The sequence below is a fragment of the Sturnus vulgaris genome, chromosome Z (assembly GCF_052056855.1).
Source record: "Sturnus vulgaris isolate bStuVul1 chromosome Z, bStuVul1.hap1, whole genome shotgun sequence".
Taxonomy (NCBI): Eukaryota; Metazoa; Chordata; class Aves; order Passeriformes; family Sturnidae; genus Sturnus; species Sturnus vulgaris.
In genome coordinates, this window is record NC_142283.1 from 57,568,654 (window position 1) to 57,589,319 (window position 20,666).

The following is a 20,666-nucleotide window of genomic DNA, read 5'->3' on the forward strand; positions in this document are numbered from 1 at the left end:
AAAAGCTTGCAATAAGCAATGAAAGTAATTTAACCTTATCTTGACCTGTGAAAAGGCTGATTTTTTCTGGTGTTCTTCATATTTAAAGACTGTCTAAGTGTCCCAGTCCCCCAGCCAAAACTGATGGCAAGTATCTCAAACACAGGTTAACCAAGCCATGCCAAGGCCAGAAAGTCATTTAATACTATGGCCCCAACTATTTTGAGCAAAGAAAGAACCATAAAGAAACCTGTGGCTTTTCTCAGGGCAGCTGCAGGAGTTTTAATAGAGGTAATTCAGAAGATGTCAGAAAACTTCCTATTTTATATCTGGACAGTGTTCAGCAACAGGTTCAGGCCAGACAGTTGCTAAGTCAATGCAGAAAATTAATAGCATTAAAATGCACCAAACAACCAACAAAAAAACCACCACCACCGTGTATACACAAAAATGTAAGATGAGGAGTTCAAATAATTTGACTATACATGTATATAGAACAATTGGAATGTTTCACATGCAGACAGCATTTTTTGACTTGACAATAATTAGCAAGGATTCAAGATGCCTAATTCCACTTCCAAGTGGTATCAGGCACTAACTAAACTGCAAGCACCAACAAACTTGCATTTCCTGTTCTTAAATGTTTTGAGGCTCTCTGAGTTTTAACTGCTGAACTTTGAGATAGAGATCATAGTAAAAGCAGCAGAAGAGAACAAAGGGAAGGAAAGAACAGCTGAAGCAGAAGCTTAAACCAAAGCATTTAATTGCATGTTGCTGATGTGCTTCTTTTAAGAGAACATTAAAAAGGGCACTATAATGGATTCAAAGCATTTAGGGGGTGAAGAAAGAGGGGAGGAAGAGACAACATTTCAAATAAACATTCAGTGGAAAGGAAATACCTAATAATTTATTGACCATCAGTTTCACATTGTGAAAAAAAAAAGTGAGTTTTACAAAATCTTAAGACATAATAGCAAACAACTTAGACAATTTTAATTCTTCACTTGCAGTTTTCTTTTAGCACATAAGCCACATCTTCAATGGCCAGGAATGGGAACATTATTCTGTTCTAATCACTCTTATTCAGATAGGTGTCAGACATATAGAAAAGGGGCTGCACAATTATCCAGAGGAGGAAGGCTGTCCTTTGTTCTATGTTTCTACAGTAACCAGCCTGCAAAATAAGAGGAACCTTCCCATTTCATGCCAGGGTTTTTGTGTGCACTCTGCTGTGAACTCCATTTGCTTCTAAGTCTGGGGTGTTTTGCAGCACTGAAATGGTCAAGTAGTTAGCCAGGATTCCCACAACAGCTCATAGAGCAAGAGTCTAGTGTATTCCCTGCAGAGTCAGAGGCCCACCCTGACTTCAGTTTCCTTCAGCCTACACACAGGAATTAATTGAGGACTTGAAAGCAGACCACAAATTTGGAAACAGCTGCAGAAAATTCATCCCACTTTTGGAAGCTGCATGGTGCTACAAAACAGATTTCATAAGCTAAATAGTAAGATGCAAGGCAGCTTTACCTCTGGACTCTGATCAGCTTGACAGAGAGCACATATCTCAAAGCTACATGTCCTTGTTCAAACACAGGGGCCCCTCGGGACCCAGTTCTTTACTTCCTTGTACCTTATGTAATTGCTAGTGCCTGGGGAGAGGACATGCAAAACACAGGAAGTCTGATTTTATGGTTCCCTTCACACTCCTGAGAGTGATCTACAAGATGAAAGGCCAACAAAAATTCAAGGCTGTTTGCTTCAACATGGCAACCTGTGCAGGTAAAGGGATATAGAAAGGAGACAAGGAGACCTATCCTAATCTGTTCTCCTATTCCTAAAGGTCATCTAAGGGGGGGCAAGGGTAGAGAGGCTGTGGGTTTAAATACTCTTTTTTATCTACCACTTCAATCAGTTTCATCAGTGGAACTATAATTTTATCACATATACTCACCCTTTTAAAAACTGCAAATGACTGCTGATTAATCAATGTTCTCTCAGTATTCACAGAACTCCAAATACTTTATTTCTGAAATGTACAGAATCTACTCCAAACAGCAAATCAAATGTAAGGCAGCGCAGAGAAATTTCCAGTGACCAATGTAAACACTTTCAGATGACAAAGCTTTCACAAACACAGCTACATCACTGTCACACAGAGAAAGGCAAGCATCACCAATGTGACTATTTTTGTTTTGCATGCATACATGCAGCTGTTTACTTATACCACAGCACACACCAGCCATGTTACTGAATGTGCCAGTTATATTGGGCTCCAGAAACATTTAAGAAAAAACACAATACAATACAAGCTTCACGACAGGATCTGGCAAGAAAGTATCTGTGAAACACAAGCTTCTGAAATTCTTAAGAGTAGCTTCACCTCTGTCCAAAGACCAGAACAATAAGAAAAAATTTTATTTAAAAGTCAAAGTTTGGTTTCTCAGGATTATCTGAGCCTTCTGAGCAACCAAGTGATTAAAGACACACCAAGATAACAAAAATAAAAAAAATAAAAAGCAGCAGAGTTTGAGGGCTTTTTTTTTTTTTTTAAGATAAGAGGTTTGAAATTCATTTTCTATCCCCATAAGAATTTTTCTAGAGCACTTGGGTCTTTGACATCTGGCCACTCAGATGATCTGAAATCCAGATGGATGAGGCAATCCAGTCAGTGCAAAATTTCTGCTCTTTTTTTTCCTGTAAGACTTCATCATTAACCTATATTGAGGTTTTTTTCTGTTTTCATTCTTGAATCACCATTCTCCACTCCTTCAGGATAATGTGGCTATATTGTAGGTAACCCTCCTCCAACCAAATAAATAAATAAATAAGTTTGGACAATGACTTCATCTGGGCTTGGTATCCAGAAGCTCTTCCACAGTATTTGGGTTGCAATCAGGAACCTGCACAAAATGAGTGCTGCAAGAGACTTTGGCTATTTCCAGGTTAGAAACTGAAAGGCATGACCAACAAATGAAATGGTGCAAGGACACCATCTACAAGACACACCACATGCAGCCTGGGGAGCTGGTGGCCTGAGAAAGTGACCTCCATGGCTTCTTCCTTTAGTACATGTGTAATTTAAAATCCTGTCTTGTAATCCTTCCATTTCCGACTGGGAAGCCACTCCTCCTCCCACCTCCAACTGTTACCCAATAGTTTTCTTTCTTTGTGCAGCAGAGCAAGTCAGCAATCACAATATGTGCAAAACATACAATTCACACAAGCCCTTGCAACATGAGGACAATTGCAGGCATTGTTTCAGCATGCAAGCACTGAACAATAAATAACTATATCTACAACAAGTAACATAATAGGAAGGGGACAGACTGAATTATAAATACAGGGAGGAACAGGAACAATGAGCATTTTGGGGATGTAATATTTGTTCCCCACTGTTGCAAAAATATTTCACCACTGGACTGGTCCTTGTGAAGCAGAAGGTCACTTACTGCACATAGGACAATGCAACACAGGGTGTAACAGATGCTGTAGGCACTGCCCACAGGCAAGCACACTCCAGCCAGCAGAGTTCAGCAGCAATGCTGCTGTATCTTCATTCACAGCAGCTTTTTGCTGTTTCAGACCTGGCCTGGTTCCCCTGCAGCTGGCAGTGTCACCACAAAGAGAGGTGACAACCATTTCAAATTTCACATAAAAACAGTGGGGTCCCTGGAAATCAAGTGCTGTGTGGCGCACAGCTAAGAGAAGTTCTGTCTCTGTTTTTCTTCATCTTTGAAGAACTGATTAACATTGGCATTAATCCACAATTACTAGCACAAGAACCAGATCAGAGGTTCGTCCATTCATATTTAAACCACGTGTTGAAGCTCTGAGACAAGGGCTTCTTCTCCCATTCCTTCATGTCTAGGTTGGATAATTTACAAGGTGCAGATGATTTTCTTCAAATGCAAGAGATGCTGAATGATTTTTCTTCATAAAAACTTCTCCAGATCTGAGGTTCCAATTCTCTTCTCCAAATAAAGGAGTAAACTAAAAACATGGGAAGAGGTAGAGGAAAAGGAGAGAGAAATTACTTAAAAGGTTTTGCTGCAACAATATACCATAAGGTTTTTGTTAGATGTCAAAGAAAACCTAAAACCTAGGCTTAGGATACAACCCAGTTGACGGGCTTCCCCACCTAACATGAACCTCAAAGTTTTTGTGCAATACCCAGCTACTAATACATAAACTATTGACTGCAGAAAGACTGACTAATTTTTGGGGTATAAATTCAGTCACTTGAAACCTAAATCAAAGTGGCCTGATACATTTCAAAGTGATGGACTCTGTATCCTGCATACTTCCACATTTTTACATTCCCCCAAAATCTTAAAAGTTTGTGGACTTGTTTTAAGCAAACAACCCTTTGTAACTCCTCTTTCACAAAAATCGACAAGAACACTCAGTGCAGAGCTTTTTCTACACCTCAGCCAAAACAAACTCGGTTGGAACAAAGCAGAAGGGAAGGTAAAGTTGTCTTGCCCCAATACCTCTGTTGACCGTAACAAATTCGGAATTGAATTTACTCAGAACAGAGAGAGGGCCATAGAACTCCCTTACTTAAAATACATCTATTCTTCATTTAAGCAGAATTCTGCTCAATTTCTTTTTACACAGCAATATACCATCCATCAATGCATCCTAGAGCCCTTTATAAAATCAATCATTTAATGAGAAATTCAGCCTCTGGATGCTGAGATTTGCTTTGCTTTTTCACCGTGAAGCTGTATCAAAATTCCAGCTTCCAAACCATCATCAGTTCATCACAATTTCTGACAGCACTGCTAGAATTTTAGAAGGCAAATCCTACTTCATTACAACGCAAATGAGCTCTAGTGCACTCACAGATCCTTTGAAAGCACCACATCTCTCTCAGGCTGTAATGTCTAAGAGCAACAGAGAACATTCACAGGAAACAGCCCAGCCTACATAACAGTCTGTAGTGTTTTTGCAAGTGTGGGTTAGTTTTTTTTATGTCTAAAAAAAGGGTCCAGTCAGTGTTGATTAGTCTTTTCTAGGCATTCTTCAATATAGCGTGACATTCTTCCCATCAAAACAGACTATCAACACTGAGTCAAAACAGTGTTTCTTGTCATGAGATGAACTTTTAAAAAGCTATAAACAATTCCAAAACAGAGAGGAAAAAAACAGACTCAAAACTCCCAAGTTTGAGGAGCAAGCCAAGCAGACTGAAGTCTTCCTAAAAGCTGTCAGGCTGGGGCCACACAGCACCATTAAAACAGAGTAATCACAAGTAATTTCCTTTTTGGCCCTCCCACCCACCGACAAAGCAGCAGGAGCCAGTAGAAAAAAAACAACCTACTTGCTGGATGAGCACACAGCACTGGAGAGATTTCAGCCTGTATCTACATTCAGTTATCTTGTGTGCTCGTTAAGCCAGTTGTCTTGTGTGTTAGTGAAGATAAAATAATGGCTTTTAACAAGATACTGTGGAGTAAAGGAAAGCTTTGTGCTTTCCGTTATATTCGGAGAACTCTTTTTCAAAATAAAACACTTCCCTCATGCACTGTAAACTCCAGAACAATTAAGTCAGACTCAGAAGAATAAGTCAATATTTTTCTTGGCACAGACCTCAGTCCGGGCATTCAATACTGCTGTTCTGATAACACTGAGAACCACATAAAGTCAGTAATAATACAAATTAACTGAAGATATCGAGATGTAGTTCCCAGCTAGGGAGGCAGCTGACACACAGAAATGAGGGTTTCCATTTGCTCTCAGGGGGGAAATTATTGCCAGTAACCAGGACCTGGTAAGTCTCTAGCTTTTGCTGTGCTTTCTGAAGAGAAGTCTGGAAGAACAAAGTGGGCAGAGCAGAGTAGTGTTTTCAAGGCAAACAACAACCTAAGAGAAGAGCATCGTGGCACAACACTGCTCAGTTTCACAGCAGATTTCAAAGCTGAGCTGCTGCTTTGCATGGGCCCAACCTTGTATTCTTTACTCAATCAAAACCCCCAGAAAACTGAAAGGCAACTACAAGAGTAACTGTCTGCACTATCTACACTGCTTCAAAAATCTTTGGAGTTTGCATTTACTGCAAGAGTCAGGCAAATGTCTAAAGCAGAAAAACCACCAAAAAACCTCCCCAGTGATCTGTCCCAAACAGAAGAACCTAGAGAAGTCTTCACACACTAGTTCTTCTTCCTATATTCTGGAGATCTTTTTCAGTCTGAACTTTTAGGTAACCCAGAAGCACATGCACAGCTTGTTTAATTACTGCAACTGTATTTATTTGTCTTTTTCTTATAACCTGCCTGCCTTCATCAATACAATATACACTGCCCAAATCCAAAAGGAAACTACCATTCACAGGGCATTGATTATTCAGGATCAAGGACATCACTATATTTTTTGGCTAGCAGTAACTGACTTTGTACTAAAGCCACAAGAGGGAAGTGAGGAATAAAAGCAACACAACACAAATGGGAGTCTGCCAGGTTTGTTGCGAAATACACAGATTAATAGCAAAAATCTTCCCTCCTCGTCACAAAAATAAGAAATGCACAACAACCAATCAAGCAAGACCAAATTCAGACTTGCTTGCGAGAAGATACAATGCTGAAGTTGCATCTGGTAAGAACCTGACCCATTATGTATAATTAAATTGTTTTGGAACAGTGTGTGCTATAGACTAGTAATTATTTCAGGCTGCAATATTAATTACACATCTTCCTGACACTATACCGAGTTCAACATATATAAGCATAAGTATTTTGAAAAATCTGTATTTTAAAGTGTAACAGTGGAGAAAATGCAGCCTTAGTCCATGCAAATGCAACCACACTGTCTAGATGAGATTGAAAGTTAGGCCTGAATTCCCTGTAAAACACCTATCATAAGACAGCAGCTTTCTTTAAAGGCTGTCTGCATGGAAATTCAGGTGAATTTGCTATCAGGCTGCAGATCAGAATTTACTGTATCTTTTTTTGGGTATTGCTACTGGATGCAGAGTGACCTAGCCTCAGTCACCAGAAAAATGGCACTGGAACCTTTGTTTAGCATGCACCTAGTACTTAAGGGCCAGAGTCAATTTACAAAAGATGATCTGCATTTCCCTACAAGTTGAATATGCTATTTTTTCTCTGTCTTTTACATCTAAATCATGCAGGAAAAGGCCTTGCAAAAGTGGGTGCAAGATACATGGCAAACCATTTCCAGGACCTGGTGTTATCACAGACATAGTGCCTGGCTTACAACAGACTGTAAACATATGTGTCTCAGGTGATCCAGATGTAAAATTGCATCAAACATACCCCTCCTCACAGCTGCTGCTGAAAAGTTTTTTTGAAAAGCATTATTACAGTGAAATTCAAAGCTGTTATTTCTTACCTGATAACTTATAATTGCCAACACATACACAATTAAGAGGGGAGGTGCTTCCATGTGCTGACAAATGCTGTGGGAATTAATGAATAGGGCACAGTTGTTATGCTGTTCCATACATCTAGCGTGGGATCGTAGCAGTCCAATGTTTTGCACCTCTGAATGCCAAAGTAGCCTCCGACCACATACAACTTGTTTCCAGATGCCACTGCATGGCAGCTCATTCGCTTCGCTGTCACATCTCCCACCTTAGTCCACTGGTATGCCTCACTGTTGAATTTATAAGCGGAGCATGCAGAGAATTCCGTATCTCCACCCATAATAAAAATCTGGTTTCCTAGAACAGCTGCAGCAGTGTAGCGCCAGGGCTGGGGGCAGGTGGCTGGTACTGTCCATCTGTTTTCACACTGATCATAGCACTGGACTTTGGGCAGCTTGTCATGGCTAACGCTGGTACCACCAAAAGCAAACAGCTTCAGTTTTGCACTGACTACAGCTGCATTGCTTACACCCTCTCGCAGTGGGGCAACCATGGTCCATTTGTTGGTCACGGGGTCATACTGTTCTACTTGCTTTAAGGATACTGAAGGCGAAGCTGGAAGGCAACCAGTTGCTGCAGTGTGCCCTCCTACTACATACAAACAGTGCTTCAGTTCGGCAGAGCCGTGGCCAAACCTGGCGACCAGCATGGGAGCAGCCTTTGACCACTCCTCATGAAGGGTGTCATATACCCACACGTCTTTGGAGACTCCGTTTTCTGATCCTCGCCCCCCAGTGATATACACTTTGCAGCCGATGGCACAAGCACTGAACTCCTTCCGTGGGCTTGGAATGTCAGCCTTTGGAATGATCTCCTTTGCCTTTTGATCCACCAAATACAGCTTATCACACATAAAGGTTTGGCCACCCAAAAGAAAAAGTGAATGCCCAGTTTTTCGGGGTCTGGCACACAAGCTGGTGACCACCCCATCATTCTGCAAGATCTTCAACTTGCATCTTATTGATTCTTCTACAATCTCCTTGCTTTTCCTTTGCTTGGTGATAAGTTCTTCCATAGCCACATTCTCCATAAGGTATATGGCTGGCAGGAGGGCCAGTCTCACTGTCTGCAGTAGCTCTGGCAGGTAACAGTGGCGCTTACTCAGGTCATAGTTGACCCAGTTGATAGCCGATTCATATACCAGCCTTTCATCTTCAGTTTCTAATTCTTCGCTGGAAAGGAGTTGCACTACCATGTCTTTTGGCAGTTGGAGGAAGTCTTCGCTTTTACTGATACTCTGGAAGTTGCTAAGGCACATCCTCCAAGAGAGCTCATACAGCTTGGTACACTGATGAGCATCTGACAGCAGCAGCATACCAAGACAGTTGGTGGGATGAAGGTTTTTCTCCAGAAATTCTGCACAAGCATCCCTAATGTCCTGAAACTCCAGCATGTCACCAGCCTCCAGCAGTGACTCTGCATTTTCTTCATTGATGATAACTTTGGAGGAATATGCATAGTCCAGAAGAAGCTCCAGGACTTCTGGGTGAATAGAATTGTGAAAGTTGACTTCACTGTCCTGGCTCTCTTTCAGTCCTCCGCTGAACATTGCTTCAAAGTAGCGGCTACAAGCAGCCAGAACTGCTCTGTGGCAAGGGAAGGACCTGTTTCCAGCATGGAGAAGTACATCTGTGAAGAGACGCTGCTGACGCAGGAGGTTTAGGTGAGTAAGGACACTATCAGCATAGGATGACTTGTGGAACAAGTATATGTTTATGGAGCCAGTACTGGCCCTAGACTTGCGATTTTCATGCATGCTGACCGACATTTTCTTTCACACCTATAAGCAAAGAAAAAATTTAATATAAATAAAAGTCAAAATCATTATTAGTTTTACATATCAAAAAGTGTGTCTGTTATTCACTATAGGAGGGGGGGAGAAAAAGCCTTAATTTACAGCTGAGTGGACAGAGAATTACATCTACCTTTGGCATGCGTTTATTTTTTTGTAAGCTGAGATTCATAAATGACATAGTCTAAATATGTTGCCCAAGAGCAGGTTTATCTTGGGAAACCTGATCTCCAGCTTTCATAGCAATACAGTAAGCAAGTAAGTTGGAGAAAGAAAATGAACCAGGACTGATTTTCTCACCCTTCCCCAACCTAGACCAGCTGATTCATTACATACATACACATGCACACGCTTGAAACATTCTCCTATACTGAATCATAGCAGGAAGAGCTACCAGACAGAATACCTAAGGAATGTCAAAAGCTGCATAGGGAACAAAAACCTACTAATCCCCTTAGGAAGCTTCCCTTTGGTATAGTGATTCCACATGCAACAGCACAAAATGGAAAAAAAAATTTGAAACAAAACCCTGGTATCAACCATACATTTAGATTTGTGTAACTGTAAAAAAATATTGTTAGTAAATTCTACAAATTCCATCATTATTCCACAGAATCCAGTGTCTGCTTGCTATAGTGATATAGCATATACATAGGCAGGGTCAGCAGAAAAACATGCTTTGACTGCCATCCAAAGTCACTGAGACCCTGCTCTGAAGCCACCTGGAGAGTCAGGTCCAGAGAGCTTAAGTCATTAGTTCATTCTGAAGCTTTGAGGGGGCAAAAAACAGAAGACTTCTCCTATCCTGCCCTATTCCTAACAAACAAAACCTACTCAGATCCTGTTTAGAGGTGAACGTTAGTGTTACCTGCCAGGTCTATGTATAATTACAGCAGCAAGTTTCCAGATTTAATGAAGAGTCAAGTCAAAATAGTACAGACTACAGAATAAGGGAAAAATATTGGCAGTGATATAAAGCCAATGGCAAAAAAGCCATAGTGCAAATAGTAGGAGATGAAAAATACAGAACTCAGTGCAATCTGTGGCTGTGACTGGTACTTTAATGATCTCGTTTCTCTCTCTTCAAACTGCAGAGAAAACTCAGCAAAAGCCAAGAACAAAACTTGCCTAATTACTATGCTATTTGCATGTCCAGAGTACCTTTTACTGCACCTTCAAATAAAGAACTGGCCAAAAAATCTACCTGCAAAGCATGCAATGTCCTAAGTCAGAGCATGACCTGAGGCCACTTGTGAAGGTTTTTAACGTGGATATACTTTGCTCTCAAACAGACATTTTCATATACTGGAGTATCTTTAAGCAGTAAAGAACTGGAGAATTTCATTCCCACATTTCATGCTTCACAATAACACAAGAGCTTTACAAGCCTCAAAACCAGCATTTTTAAACACACGTATTTTTCTAGATTCATATGACCAGAAACATTGACAAAATCAAAACCACATGTTTAATTTGGACAGCACTCAAGTTCAGAACAAGCAATCTGTGTATATGGAACATGCAACACCTGCAGTCGAACTGCAGCACAGCCAGTACCATCCTCCTCACTATCTGTGCTAATGTAATTGATTCACCATATTGAACAACAGCAAATCTGTCTACACCTTTCCCTTTAGTTACAGCAGAAAAGTCCTTAAACCCAACTTAAATAAGGAATAGAGAGATACCTTACTGTAAAACTACCATAGCCCATTTCCTTTAATATGAAACACAATTTGCCTGATGAAACTTAACTGGGATTGAAAACAGCAGGTAACACTACCCAATTTACAGTGCACAAACCAAAGGCCTCCAAAACAGAGAGGAGTCCTACTCATCAGAACTACAAGGCAGAGTCTCTGTCTCACTCTACCATGCAAAAGCTTAGAAAGGGATCATACCAGTGCTCTTCAGACCAACCTATTAAATGCACTAGACACAGAAAAACTTAAGGAAGCTGGTATGTCTTCAAAACACAAACTCTTTTACAAGGAAAATTAAATTACCTTTACTGAAGTTGTATCGTCTGGCAAAAAAAATACCCAGATGGCATTCAAGGATCTTGAGCACTAATCTCAGACTAAAATAACCCACTTAACCTATAGCCACAAATAAGATACTGACCATTTACAGGTTAAAATCTCCTGGAACTGAAGGATTACAGAAAGGTCTTGGCCTGACATACTAGTTTGCATGCAGTTTGAAAACACAAATTGGAAGCTGAACACTTTACTGTCAAAATTTTCAAACTTTTCCAGGCACTTTGCTTTTAAATGCTTTATGATGCAAGGCACAGTATTCACTGGATCCCTACACGTAGGTTTTCCTCACACTGAGGACTTACTCGTTCCTCACCAGGGAGCAGGATAGAAGCTAAACACCCCACTGATCAGAGACAACAGAATAACCAGTCTCTGAACATGCTCACTGCCCCCCACCCTCCATTCCAGTTAACTGAATGTGTGTGTAGACATCACAGTCCAGGCATGTCAGGGTCTCTATGAAAACACAGGTTCTCTTCTTTGCCCCCACATATTGAGGGAATTCAGAGTATACTGAAAACTTTCTTTCATCATGCACACAGGGTTCAGGTAAAGTTCACATCAAAGGCTGCAGATGCAGGCATTTAGATTTTTTACCAGGCTGTGTACTCCCATGAACAACACTTGTTCAGCACCATTCAGAATGAGCCCATAACCACAACAAAATAGAGGCAAACATAAAAAAACCACCCTACAGTTATGCATGCAGTGGAGACTAGTGAACTACAGACCACATGCAGGGGGAAGGAACAGATCACTGTCTGTTACCCAAAGCCCACCCACAGCCATAGTAACAAATACTGCTGCAAAAAAAATTTTGAAATTTGTATAAAAACCCCTCTCAAACAGCTACTGAATAAGGCACTAAGCATTTCACCCTACTATAATAGAAACAGTCTCCTGGTGAGAATTAGATTTCACTTATGCTGGTCTTGAACTGTTTCTGTAAGATTGTCTTTATCATCACAATGTCATCAATTGAGAAGAATTCAAAATATGCCAATTCACATTTAAGATAAGCTAACATATTTCCCCAAACAGAACACAGATACATATCTATACACATCTTTTCCTCCAGTATGGTGCTGAGATGCGTTTGCACATGGACTAGCTGAACAAACACCCCTCAGAAGCAAGTATCATCATTCACTAACAGGCAGTGTTTCTGTAAACAGCCTGAGTCTCTGGCAATTAGGTCAATCCAGACTCTTGTAAGAATATTAAAATGCAAAAATGACATCTCCAATTTCTCTGTTTGGTGTTGGAAATTATGCAAGCCTCAAATACTTCAGCAGAGGTAATTTACAGTCAGTGATCAAATGCTCATCTTGAATACTATTAGCCAATTCCCTTCAGGCATTTTTTTCCTTAGAAATAGCATTTGTATGTGAAAGACAAGAAGTGGTCAGTAAATTACAGATATAGATTTTATCTAGGAATAGAGGTTGAACCAAGACTTTGATTTATAATTACACTTCAACAGGCTACTTGTCACAGCAGCCCAGTAGTAAACACTACTGTAAGACTAAACAACAGGCTCCTTGTCCTACTTAACAGTTCTACAGCATGCAGGTCTCAGCCTAAATCAAATGAAAAATTATGTATCTTCAAATTACTGACACATCCCTGATGCACGCTCATTTTAATACGACTGTGTAGTTACACAGCGGTGGTTGTGTTTTCCTTTAGAACCAGTGAAACAGTTGAAAGAGAGGAAATCTACTAATCACCCCATCGATGTAACTAACACCGCTTTCAATTGCTAAATCTGCGGCGATGCTATCAGTGTGGCAGAGGCAAACCGTGACACTGCCTAGAAGTCTTGAAATTCAGTGGCTGCCTAGGACCTGCAGCGAGACAGAAAGCAGAACACGCTGCTCCTACTAGGAATGTACTACAGCTCACCCCATGCAAACAAAGAAACGCAACTCTAAATTCCCTTCAGTTCGCCCCATCAAAACGCCTAAATTACTCCGTCTCTGAGAAGAAACTTGCCGAGCTTCTTCCCAGACTGATATAAAAAACAGTGCGAGAAGTTAAAATGCATTTAGTTACCTTTATAGAGCGATAACCACGTGCAAAAGTTTCTGTACCGGCGCAGAGAGAGCAGCGCCGCAGCCAGCTCAGGGAGCAGCGAGGCGCTCGCTCATTCCCTGCCCTGCCTCAGCCCGCTGAGGGATGCTCGGGCCGCCCGGGCCCCCAGGCGGGAAGCTGAAGCCCACCGGGGAGGCTAGCAGCCTCCGTAACAGGAGCCGACGCTTTCCAAGGGCAGCCCAGTACAGGAGATAGCAAACCACCGCAAACGCCTACCCCACCAGTGTCCCGCTGGTACTTGGCGATCCGGACAGGGCGGAGGCGGGCCGGGCTCCGCTGTGCCAGGGACCAGCAAGGCAGCCCGGCTCCAGCCGGAGAAGCACCGCCGGCAGCGCGGCGGCAGCTCTGTCCCCAGCTCTGTCCCCAGCTCTGCCCTCCCGCCTCCCTCCGCGCCGGGCGCTCCCCGGGTCGGCGGCACCAACTTACAGCAGCGGCTCCCGGGCGAGCGCGGAGGTCCCTGGGCGACGCGGCGCCGCGCATGGGAGAGGAGCCGGGCTCTGGCTGCTCGGCGGTGCCGCGGAGGGCGAGCAGCAGCGGCAGAGCCGCGCAGCGCCGGGCGGAGCTGCTGCCGCTGGCGGGAGGCGGGTCGCGGAAGGAGGGCGGGAGGTAGGGAAGAGGGACGGAAGAAAGGGAAAGAGTAGCTGCTGCTACTGCTGGCACGCCGGCCGCAGCTCTGCCCGGGCGGCGGAGCGGAGAAGCGGTATATGGGTTGGAGGGGGCGGGGGGAGGCTTTATGCAAAGCCTGTGAGTGACAGGCGGGGGAGGGACGGCAGGGCGAGGGCAGCGCGCTCCCAGTTGCTGTCCCGGCCGGCGGCAGGGAAGGTGCTGTGGGGATCTCGTGTCGCTCCGGACGGGGGCTGCAGAGCGGCCTCTCCTTCCTGCCTTGCCTGCCGTGCCTCGCACCCGGCCGGGGCGGTGTGGGGACCCCGCGGGGCCGGGCGGAGCAGCCACTCGCTGCAGCGCGCTCCGGGAGAACAAGGGCCGCGCCCCGCTGCACAGACACCGGAATGGCTGCGCGGGATGGGGAGAGCCGAGCGAACGGCTGTGGTCCCGCTCCTCGTGGCGTGTCCCGTTGGGTGGCGAAGACCGAGCGAGGCAGACGGTGGGAAAGTCCTCCTCGGCGCCCTGGGAGCGGCCGGGATGGCGCGGAGGAGCCCGGGCATCGCGGGCTGTGGGCCCCGCCGCCGGGCGCTGCTCCTCCCGCGGGGCAGTGCCCCGGGCCGGCCGCTGCTCTCTCTGGAGGCCTTCACAGAGCTGCCCTTTCACTGCTGCCCTCCCGCAGCACAAAGGGAAGCCTGGCTTTAATTATTTCCCAATTAACAAAGTATGTGAAAAATGCCTTTTGCAAAGTATGTGCAAAAGGCCGATCTCGACAATAAACATCTTCTAGACATAACGATGTTTACATAATGGTATTGTGTGGCTCTATACAAGAAAAACATAAGATACCATACTAAACATTGCTCATATTGCTAGCTTACTATTTGCTGATATCACTTAGAGCAATGGTATTAGTCTAAAGAGGCTTTAAGGAAGATAAGAACATCAGCAGGAAGCTTCTTTTTAAATGTTAGGAGAATTTGCTCATTCTTCATAATGAAATGTCACCTAAACTTCTGTTGAAAAAAGGAATGCCCTGCAAGCAATTTGCTAACATGAAGAGGGTTATTTATATTTGTGTTGCTGGACTCCAGAGTCTGCAGATTAGCACACACTTAGTGTACAGCAGGACACATCTGTAATTCTAGATAGCCTGTGGGCATATGCAAGTCTGGAGAGCATAGCTGAACAGGGAGCAGATTAAAGAGTAATTTGTTTCATAGATTATTTCTTTTTACAATATTGTTTTATTACAACATGAAATATTGCAGGTTGCATGGTCTAAAAATGTTGCACATCTGTATGTAATAAAAAATGTTTCAAAGTTGTTTAGGTGTGAGGAGCTGTTGTAAATTGTAAACAACCTTGCACAAGGGGTATTCACAGACACCAATGTTCACTTGAGTCATGTACCTGTAGAGGATTTTGGATTAGACTGTGAATGTTCAATCTTTGTTGCATATTGTATTGTCCATGTTATGAGTCCAGGTTTTTCCTTTCATCGTAACATAACCATAAAATGCCTTGATCCTTTCCCCCAACTAAACCTGCAGAGATTCCACCCAAATCTTGTCCGTCATGGTGAATCTTCCACAATCTGGTGTCAGAGTCAGATTATCTCGTTCTATGCAACTGAAAACACAGGGACACGTTACTTCATACAGTTAGGACAAACTTTGAACAGGCATAGTTATCACTATGGGTGATAAACCGAAATGATAGAATAATGTTACCTATCTATTGCTTAGCAACATCTGAATCATAGCTGTAAGGAATGGTCAGTGAAAAATGAGATCCACAGAGAGGACAACATATGGGATTTATGTGGATGCCTACAGCTTGTAGATTTGGGCAGTACCCTGCATGAAAAAAACGGGGCAATAATCCTGTAAGCAAATGACCAGATGAAGTACTGATCTTCCTTTTTTTTCCATGAAATGAGGATCCTGTTAAGTTAATCAGGGCAGAATGATGGGATGAAGCTTTAAGTCATCTGCTGGGAAAACAAGTACACAGCCAGACAGATCCTTCTGTGTGTGTAAAGCAGTTGTAACTGGTGAGAACAGAGAGAGAATGAGAAGAAAAAGGAACTCCACAGTCCATGCTTGCAAATCACAGCGGCTGTTCTTTTGGTTGTGTTCTAATGAGCTCTTATATATGCATAAGTGATGAAACACCCGAAGTGTTTCTTCTCCTTTCTGCACAGTAGTTAGAAGTGGATGGGGTTGTCTGAATACCGCTTGTAGCACATTTAGAATAAGAGTGCTTGTTTTGCTAGCATGGAAAAAACACTCAAGAAATTAACTTGGTCCAAGCAAATCTTTGGTCTGGTTTATGTTGGTCTGAGAACTAATTCAGATCACAGTTAAGCACTATTCTGGTTAAGCCAGTTTTGTAGATGGGCCAATCTGTATTTTGACATTGCTGAAAACAAAGCTGGCCTAGCCTATTCCAGGACATAGTTTAACATGCCTGCTGAACTAGTTGAGACATGTTTCTCCTAGTATTAGTATGGCAGGATAGATAGGATCTTTGCAGTGTTGCTAAATATCATGATTTTATCACAAATCACAAGATAATTGGCCCTTTTCTCAAAGCCTCAGCTTCTAGAGTCATGTGAAATTGATAATCTGTTAGGGTTGGTTTTGTTGTTTGTTTGTAATAAGAAGTCTGAAAGAATGAGTCTGTCCATATGAACCCCTAAATATTTTCATTTTAATCTCTAGAATTAAGTGCCACATTTGACTCTGAAAACGTTGGGGTAGGAAAATCTTCATTCAACTCAAATCCAGCTTTCTTGCTAAGCAGAGAACACTGCTGTTTTAACTAAATTATTTCACCTTGTTCTTTATTTAAATTGGTTTGGCTTCTGTGTTGAGACAAGTTCTTGGAACCTTGAATGTGTAGCAAACTTTATCATATGGGTTTATTGACACTTAAATATTTTGCAGGCATAACTATGTAGCTAGGTCTCCCAGATTACCCTAGTAGCACCAGCAAGAGTTCTAACACTGTCAGAGCTGTCCTGATAAAATAATCCGTTTACCAGAGCAGATTATTTCACTCAGGAGATGAAAATATGTATTTTGTTTTATTTTGTTGGTATCAGCTGCATCTAAACTAGCAGGGTTTGCCAGTGCAGCTATCTTGGCAAGCCTTTTAAATGCAAACAGGCAGTATGTGCCTGCAGCACAGTCTGAGATCTCATTTTTAATGCTATTAAACAGCTGTGTCTTGGGCTTTTGCCTTGTTAGACTCTTTTTAACCACATTATTTTGTTCAACTGCTAAATAAACAGCATGGGGTTAAATGTATTAGTGTAATTTATCTTCTTTCCTTTCTAATTTACTCTTTGAATGAATTAATTAGAATGATTTAATTAACAATGTACAATAGCAGTACCAGTGCCGGAGCTCTCCCAGGGAGATGAGGCCTGGAACACCCCTCAGTGGCCCACACCTGCTTTTTTTATCATTTGCATTTGATGTGCTTCTCCAGGCTGGCCTGCAAACAAAGATTTGCATGGATACAGCACAATGCATTATAGGGCTTGTTTAGTCCCAGAGACATACAAAAAGTGTTTGGGGAGGTCAGCATTCAGTACTTCTTAGCAGCAATTACACCAGTCTGTCCACCAGTTCTGGGGGTGAGAAATCCCTCTTTGCCCAGTTCTGTCTTTCTCATCTGTGTGTGTGTGTTTGTTTTCAGAAGGATTACATTCAGTCAGGCTGGCCCTTAGATGTCATTCCTTCATGTCATGACAGCTCAGACCAAAAAGAAGAGAAAATACCTGATGCTGTCTAAACCAGCAGCATGAAGGGGCAAATATTGTTGTATATGACATAACTGCTCCTCTCCAAAATATCAGTGTGATAAATTGTTGTGAGGTGTCACTTTTAACACTAGTCCGTTTGAAGTCAGTGACTTATGCCATCATATTCTAGGAAAGATACAGAAAAAGTCAGGCTTTGGTTTCCATTTCATGAATATATTTTATACAAAAGATTTTCAGAAGGATCAATTTGGGCATAAATAATGTAATAAATATGAATAATGTCTGGAGTGAGAAAGATTTCCTTTTGAAATTTCTTGATTCTTAGAAGAAGCCCTTTTAAAGCATGACTACTGTATCTAGTCCAGAATCCATGCTTCCAGCAGTATGTGCTTAGAAAGTAGTATGAAGAAAAAAAATGTTTCAAGACTCTAAGGAGAAGGCGCTCACTTCTCTTTTGTAAGTAATTCCTCTGCCCATCTTATCCTTTTCCATTTTGTCTTTCTCTCTAATTACTCCTCAAAGTCTCTGCCATAAAAACATTTTTACCTATTCCATATTGTGTGTGCTCCTTCTTAACAAGAAAAGTGATTCCAGTTAATAGAAGGCAGTGATGATGATGACCCATTTTTGAGCAGGTTTGATTAGTAAGGGGTCCCAATTAGTACTGATACGCAAGCCCTTCCCAAAGATATGTGGATCAGCGCAGGACTGGGAATACCACTGCAAAGGGTGAGTGGTTGCTGCCACTTCTGCCATCACTCATGATGACATTTGGCAAAAGCTGTATGTTCATTGTCAGGAGGTTTCCCTATGCACATCTTTGCTGGCTATTCCCATCCCTTAAGTGACTCCATACTGGGTCATTTTCTTGCCTTTACAGGAGCTATCTCCAGTAGTGCAGACTCCAGACCATGCAGCAGGTTCCTTTTCTCTCTTGCTAAGTAGCAGTGGCCCCCAGTGGTGACAGCTAAGCTGGCTCCTTATTTCAGGTTTTACCACGCCGCACTGAAAAGCCTCCATGCTGTAACAACCTTAGAATAAGAACTTAAGAATTTCCCACATCTTTCACTTCTGCAGGAACTGCAGGCCAGTTTCTCTTGACCAATCTTTTTCCCCCACCCCAAACTGGCCAACACTGATGAGGCTTTGAGAATAGGGGTCTGTATTGTATTATTCTCTAAGATGTTTAGTCTTTAAGAAGGAGCTATATAACTTAAATGGTACAGCATGTCATCTAGAGAGACCCCTAAAAGATGAAGATATTTTTCTTGTCTCCATCTTTTATGTTAGTATTAAAAGCAAGACAACAAAAAGGTATTCATTCAAACAATTGCTTTGGCATTTTAAAGACAGGAATGCACCTCTAAATAGCTATTTTTACATTGCTGACTAGCATTACAAGCATTACACATTGAAATACAAGGTATTTAAGGACTTCATTGAATATTTTTAAGGACAAGGACTTCTGACAAGGATTTTGGATGGAAACACATATACTCTTTTGGAGGTACAACTTTGAGTCACTGAACTCTGCAAACACAGACAGATATGTCTCAAAAACCTAAAAACCCCAAAACATTTTACCTTGGGGACTTGTTTCACTGTTCCACTCCTTAGATTATATTTTGTCCACAAGTCAGAATGGAAAAAACTTTTCACTTCTTCAGGCCTGCTGAAGAAGACAAGCCATACACAGATTCTAGAAAAAAGGCAATGCATGGAGGCTGAAATGCCCTCACTCTGTCTCATACTTAGCTGAGAGGGCTTATCAGATTTATTCAGGTGAATAAGAGTAAACATGAAAGAAAAGCTTTTTCTCTCCTTCTGGTATTTTTCTGTGCTCCTTCTGTTTTTCAGCACCCAGGAGACTTTCAGTTAATTTGTCCTTATGGATATATGTATAGAGAGATCAGGATCTTAGGTATAAGTCTCACCTGTCAATAGTCTACACCTCAATCCTATTATCATCCACTGTACCAAACTAAAATGAGAGCAAACAAACCTCCTGTAGTCATGCTTTCCATTATCATATACCTAGATCTAAGTTTTCAGGCCATGATGTTATGGGAGGTGGTCCACAGAACCAACAGAAACTGTAGTGTATATTGCTTCCAATTTTAAAAGTTTGGTGATAATAATACATAAGAAATTAGGAAATAGAACATGATTTCTTGGAGACCACTGCTTTAGGGAGAAGGAAAGTACAGAATTCTCTGATTTTAGTGGGTTTAAGACAGATCTGGACAAGTATTTTAAAGCAAGTTTGTTTGTGTAAGTATGACTTTATTAATTTTCCTGCTCAGCAATTCACCACAAACATCTGGAACAGCATTATTAGTAGTTTTAATGCTGTATGTTCTTAAATAGCATTTTTACAGATACTTCAGAACACTTAAGAAAGGAACACTTTAGAAGGCTCTTGGCAGAACATGAGAAGGTTAAAACAGACTCACTCACCTAGTTTTAACCTGTGGAGTTTGATGATTGTGAGGACTAAGTAATCTGATTCCAAACTTTTTAACGAAATGTGTCCTATGGAGTTGGTGTTTCTGTGGTTTAGATCAAACTTTTGAACATGTTGCCTTCAGCAGGGGTTGTTTCTCAGGCATTAAATGTACAAGTAGCCTCAGTATACTCATCAGGCTGTATCTGTTTAATGAGAAGGACTTAAAAGGACACACTTGCTTGTTTTAAAAGACTTGTTTATGTACTTTGACACTTTATTGTTCTTGTGTACAAAGGAAACCAGTTGATTTGATTCTGCCATAGAGCCCATGTATTATACAAAGGTTTAAAATCCTTCATGGTGCTGGTTTGAATTATTTTACCTTTTTAATGACCAAGCCTTTATAGAAGATTAATTCATTGTTGGTGCAGTGTGATGAATTTAGGTCTGCAGCAAAACCTTTTCCTGAAAATAAAAGTGAGCTTTTGAATGAAGAAATGTCACATTATAACAGGCAAAGCCTTGCAAGTTACATATTCAACGGGATGAGGAAACCA

At 41.9% G+C, this 20,666-nt stretch overlaps 1 protein-coding gene across 1 annotated transcript; it reads right to left on the minus strand.

Moving 5' to 3' along the window:
• Positions 1-718: 718 nt before the first annotated feature.
• On the minus strand, positions 719-13,960 carry ENC1 (ectodermal-neural cortex 1). Its single transcript, XM_014885895.2, has 3 exons — positions 13,715-13,960; positions 7,327-9,140; positions 719-3,966 (listed from the first exon to the last, which is right to left on the minus strand). The coding sequence occupies exon 2, from the start codon at positions 9,126-9,128 to the stop codon at positions 7,359-7,361; it is 1,770 nt and encodes a 589-aa protein (XP_014741381.1). The 5' UTR covers positions 9,129-9,140; positions 13,715-13,960; the 3' UTR covers positions 719-3,966; positions 7,327-7,358.
• Between the last annotated feature and the right edge of the window lie 6,706 nt (positions 13,961-20,666).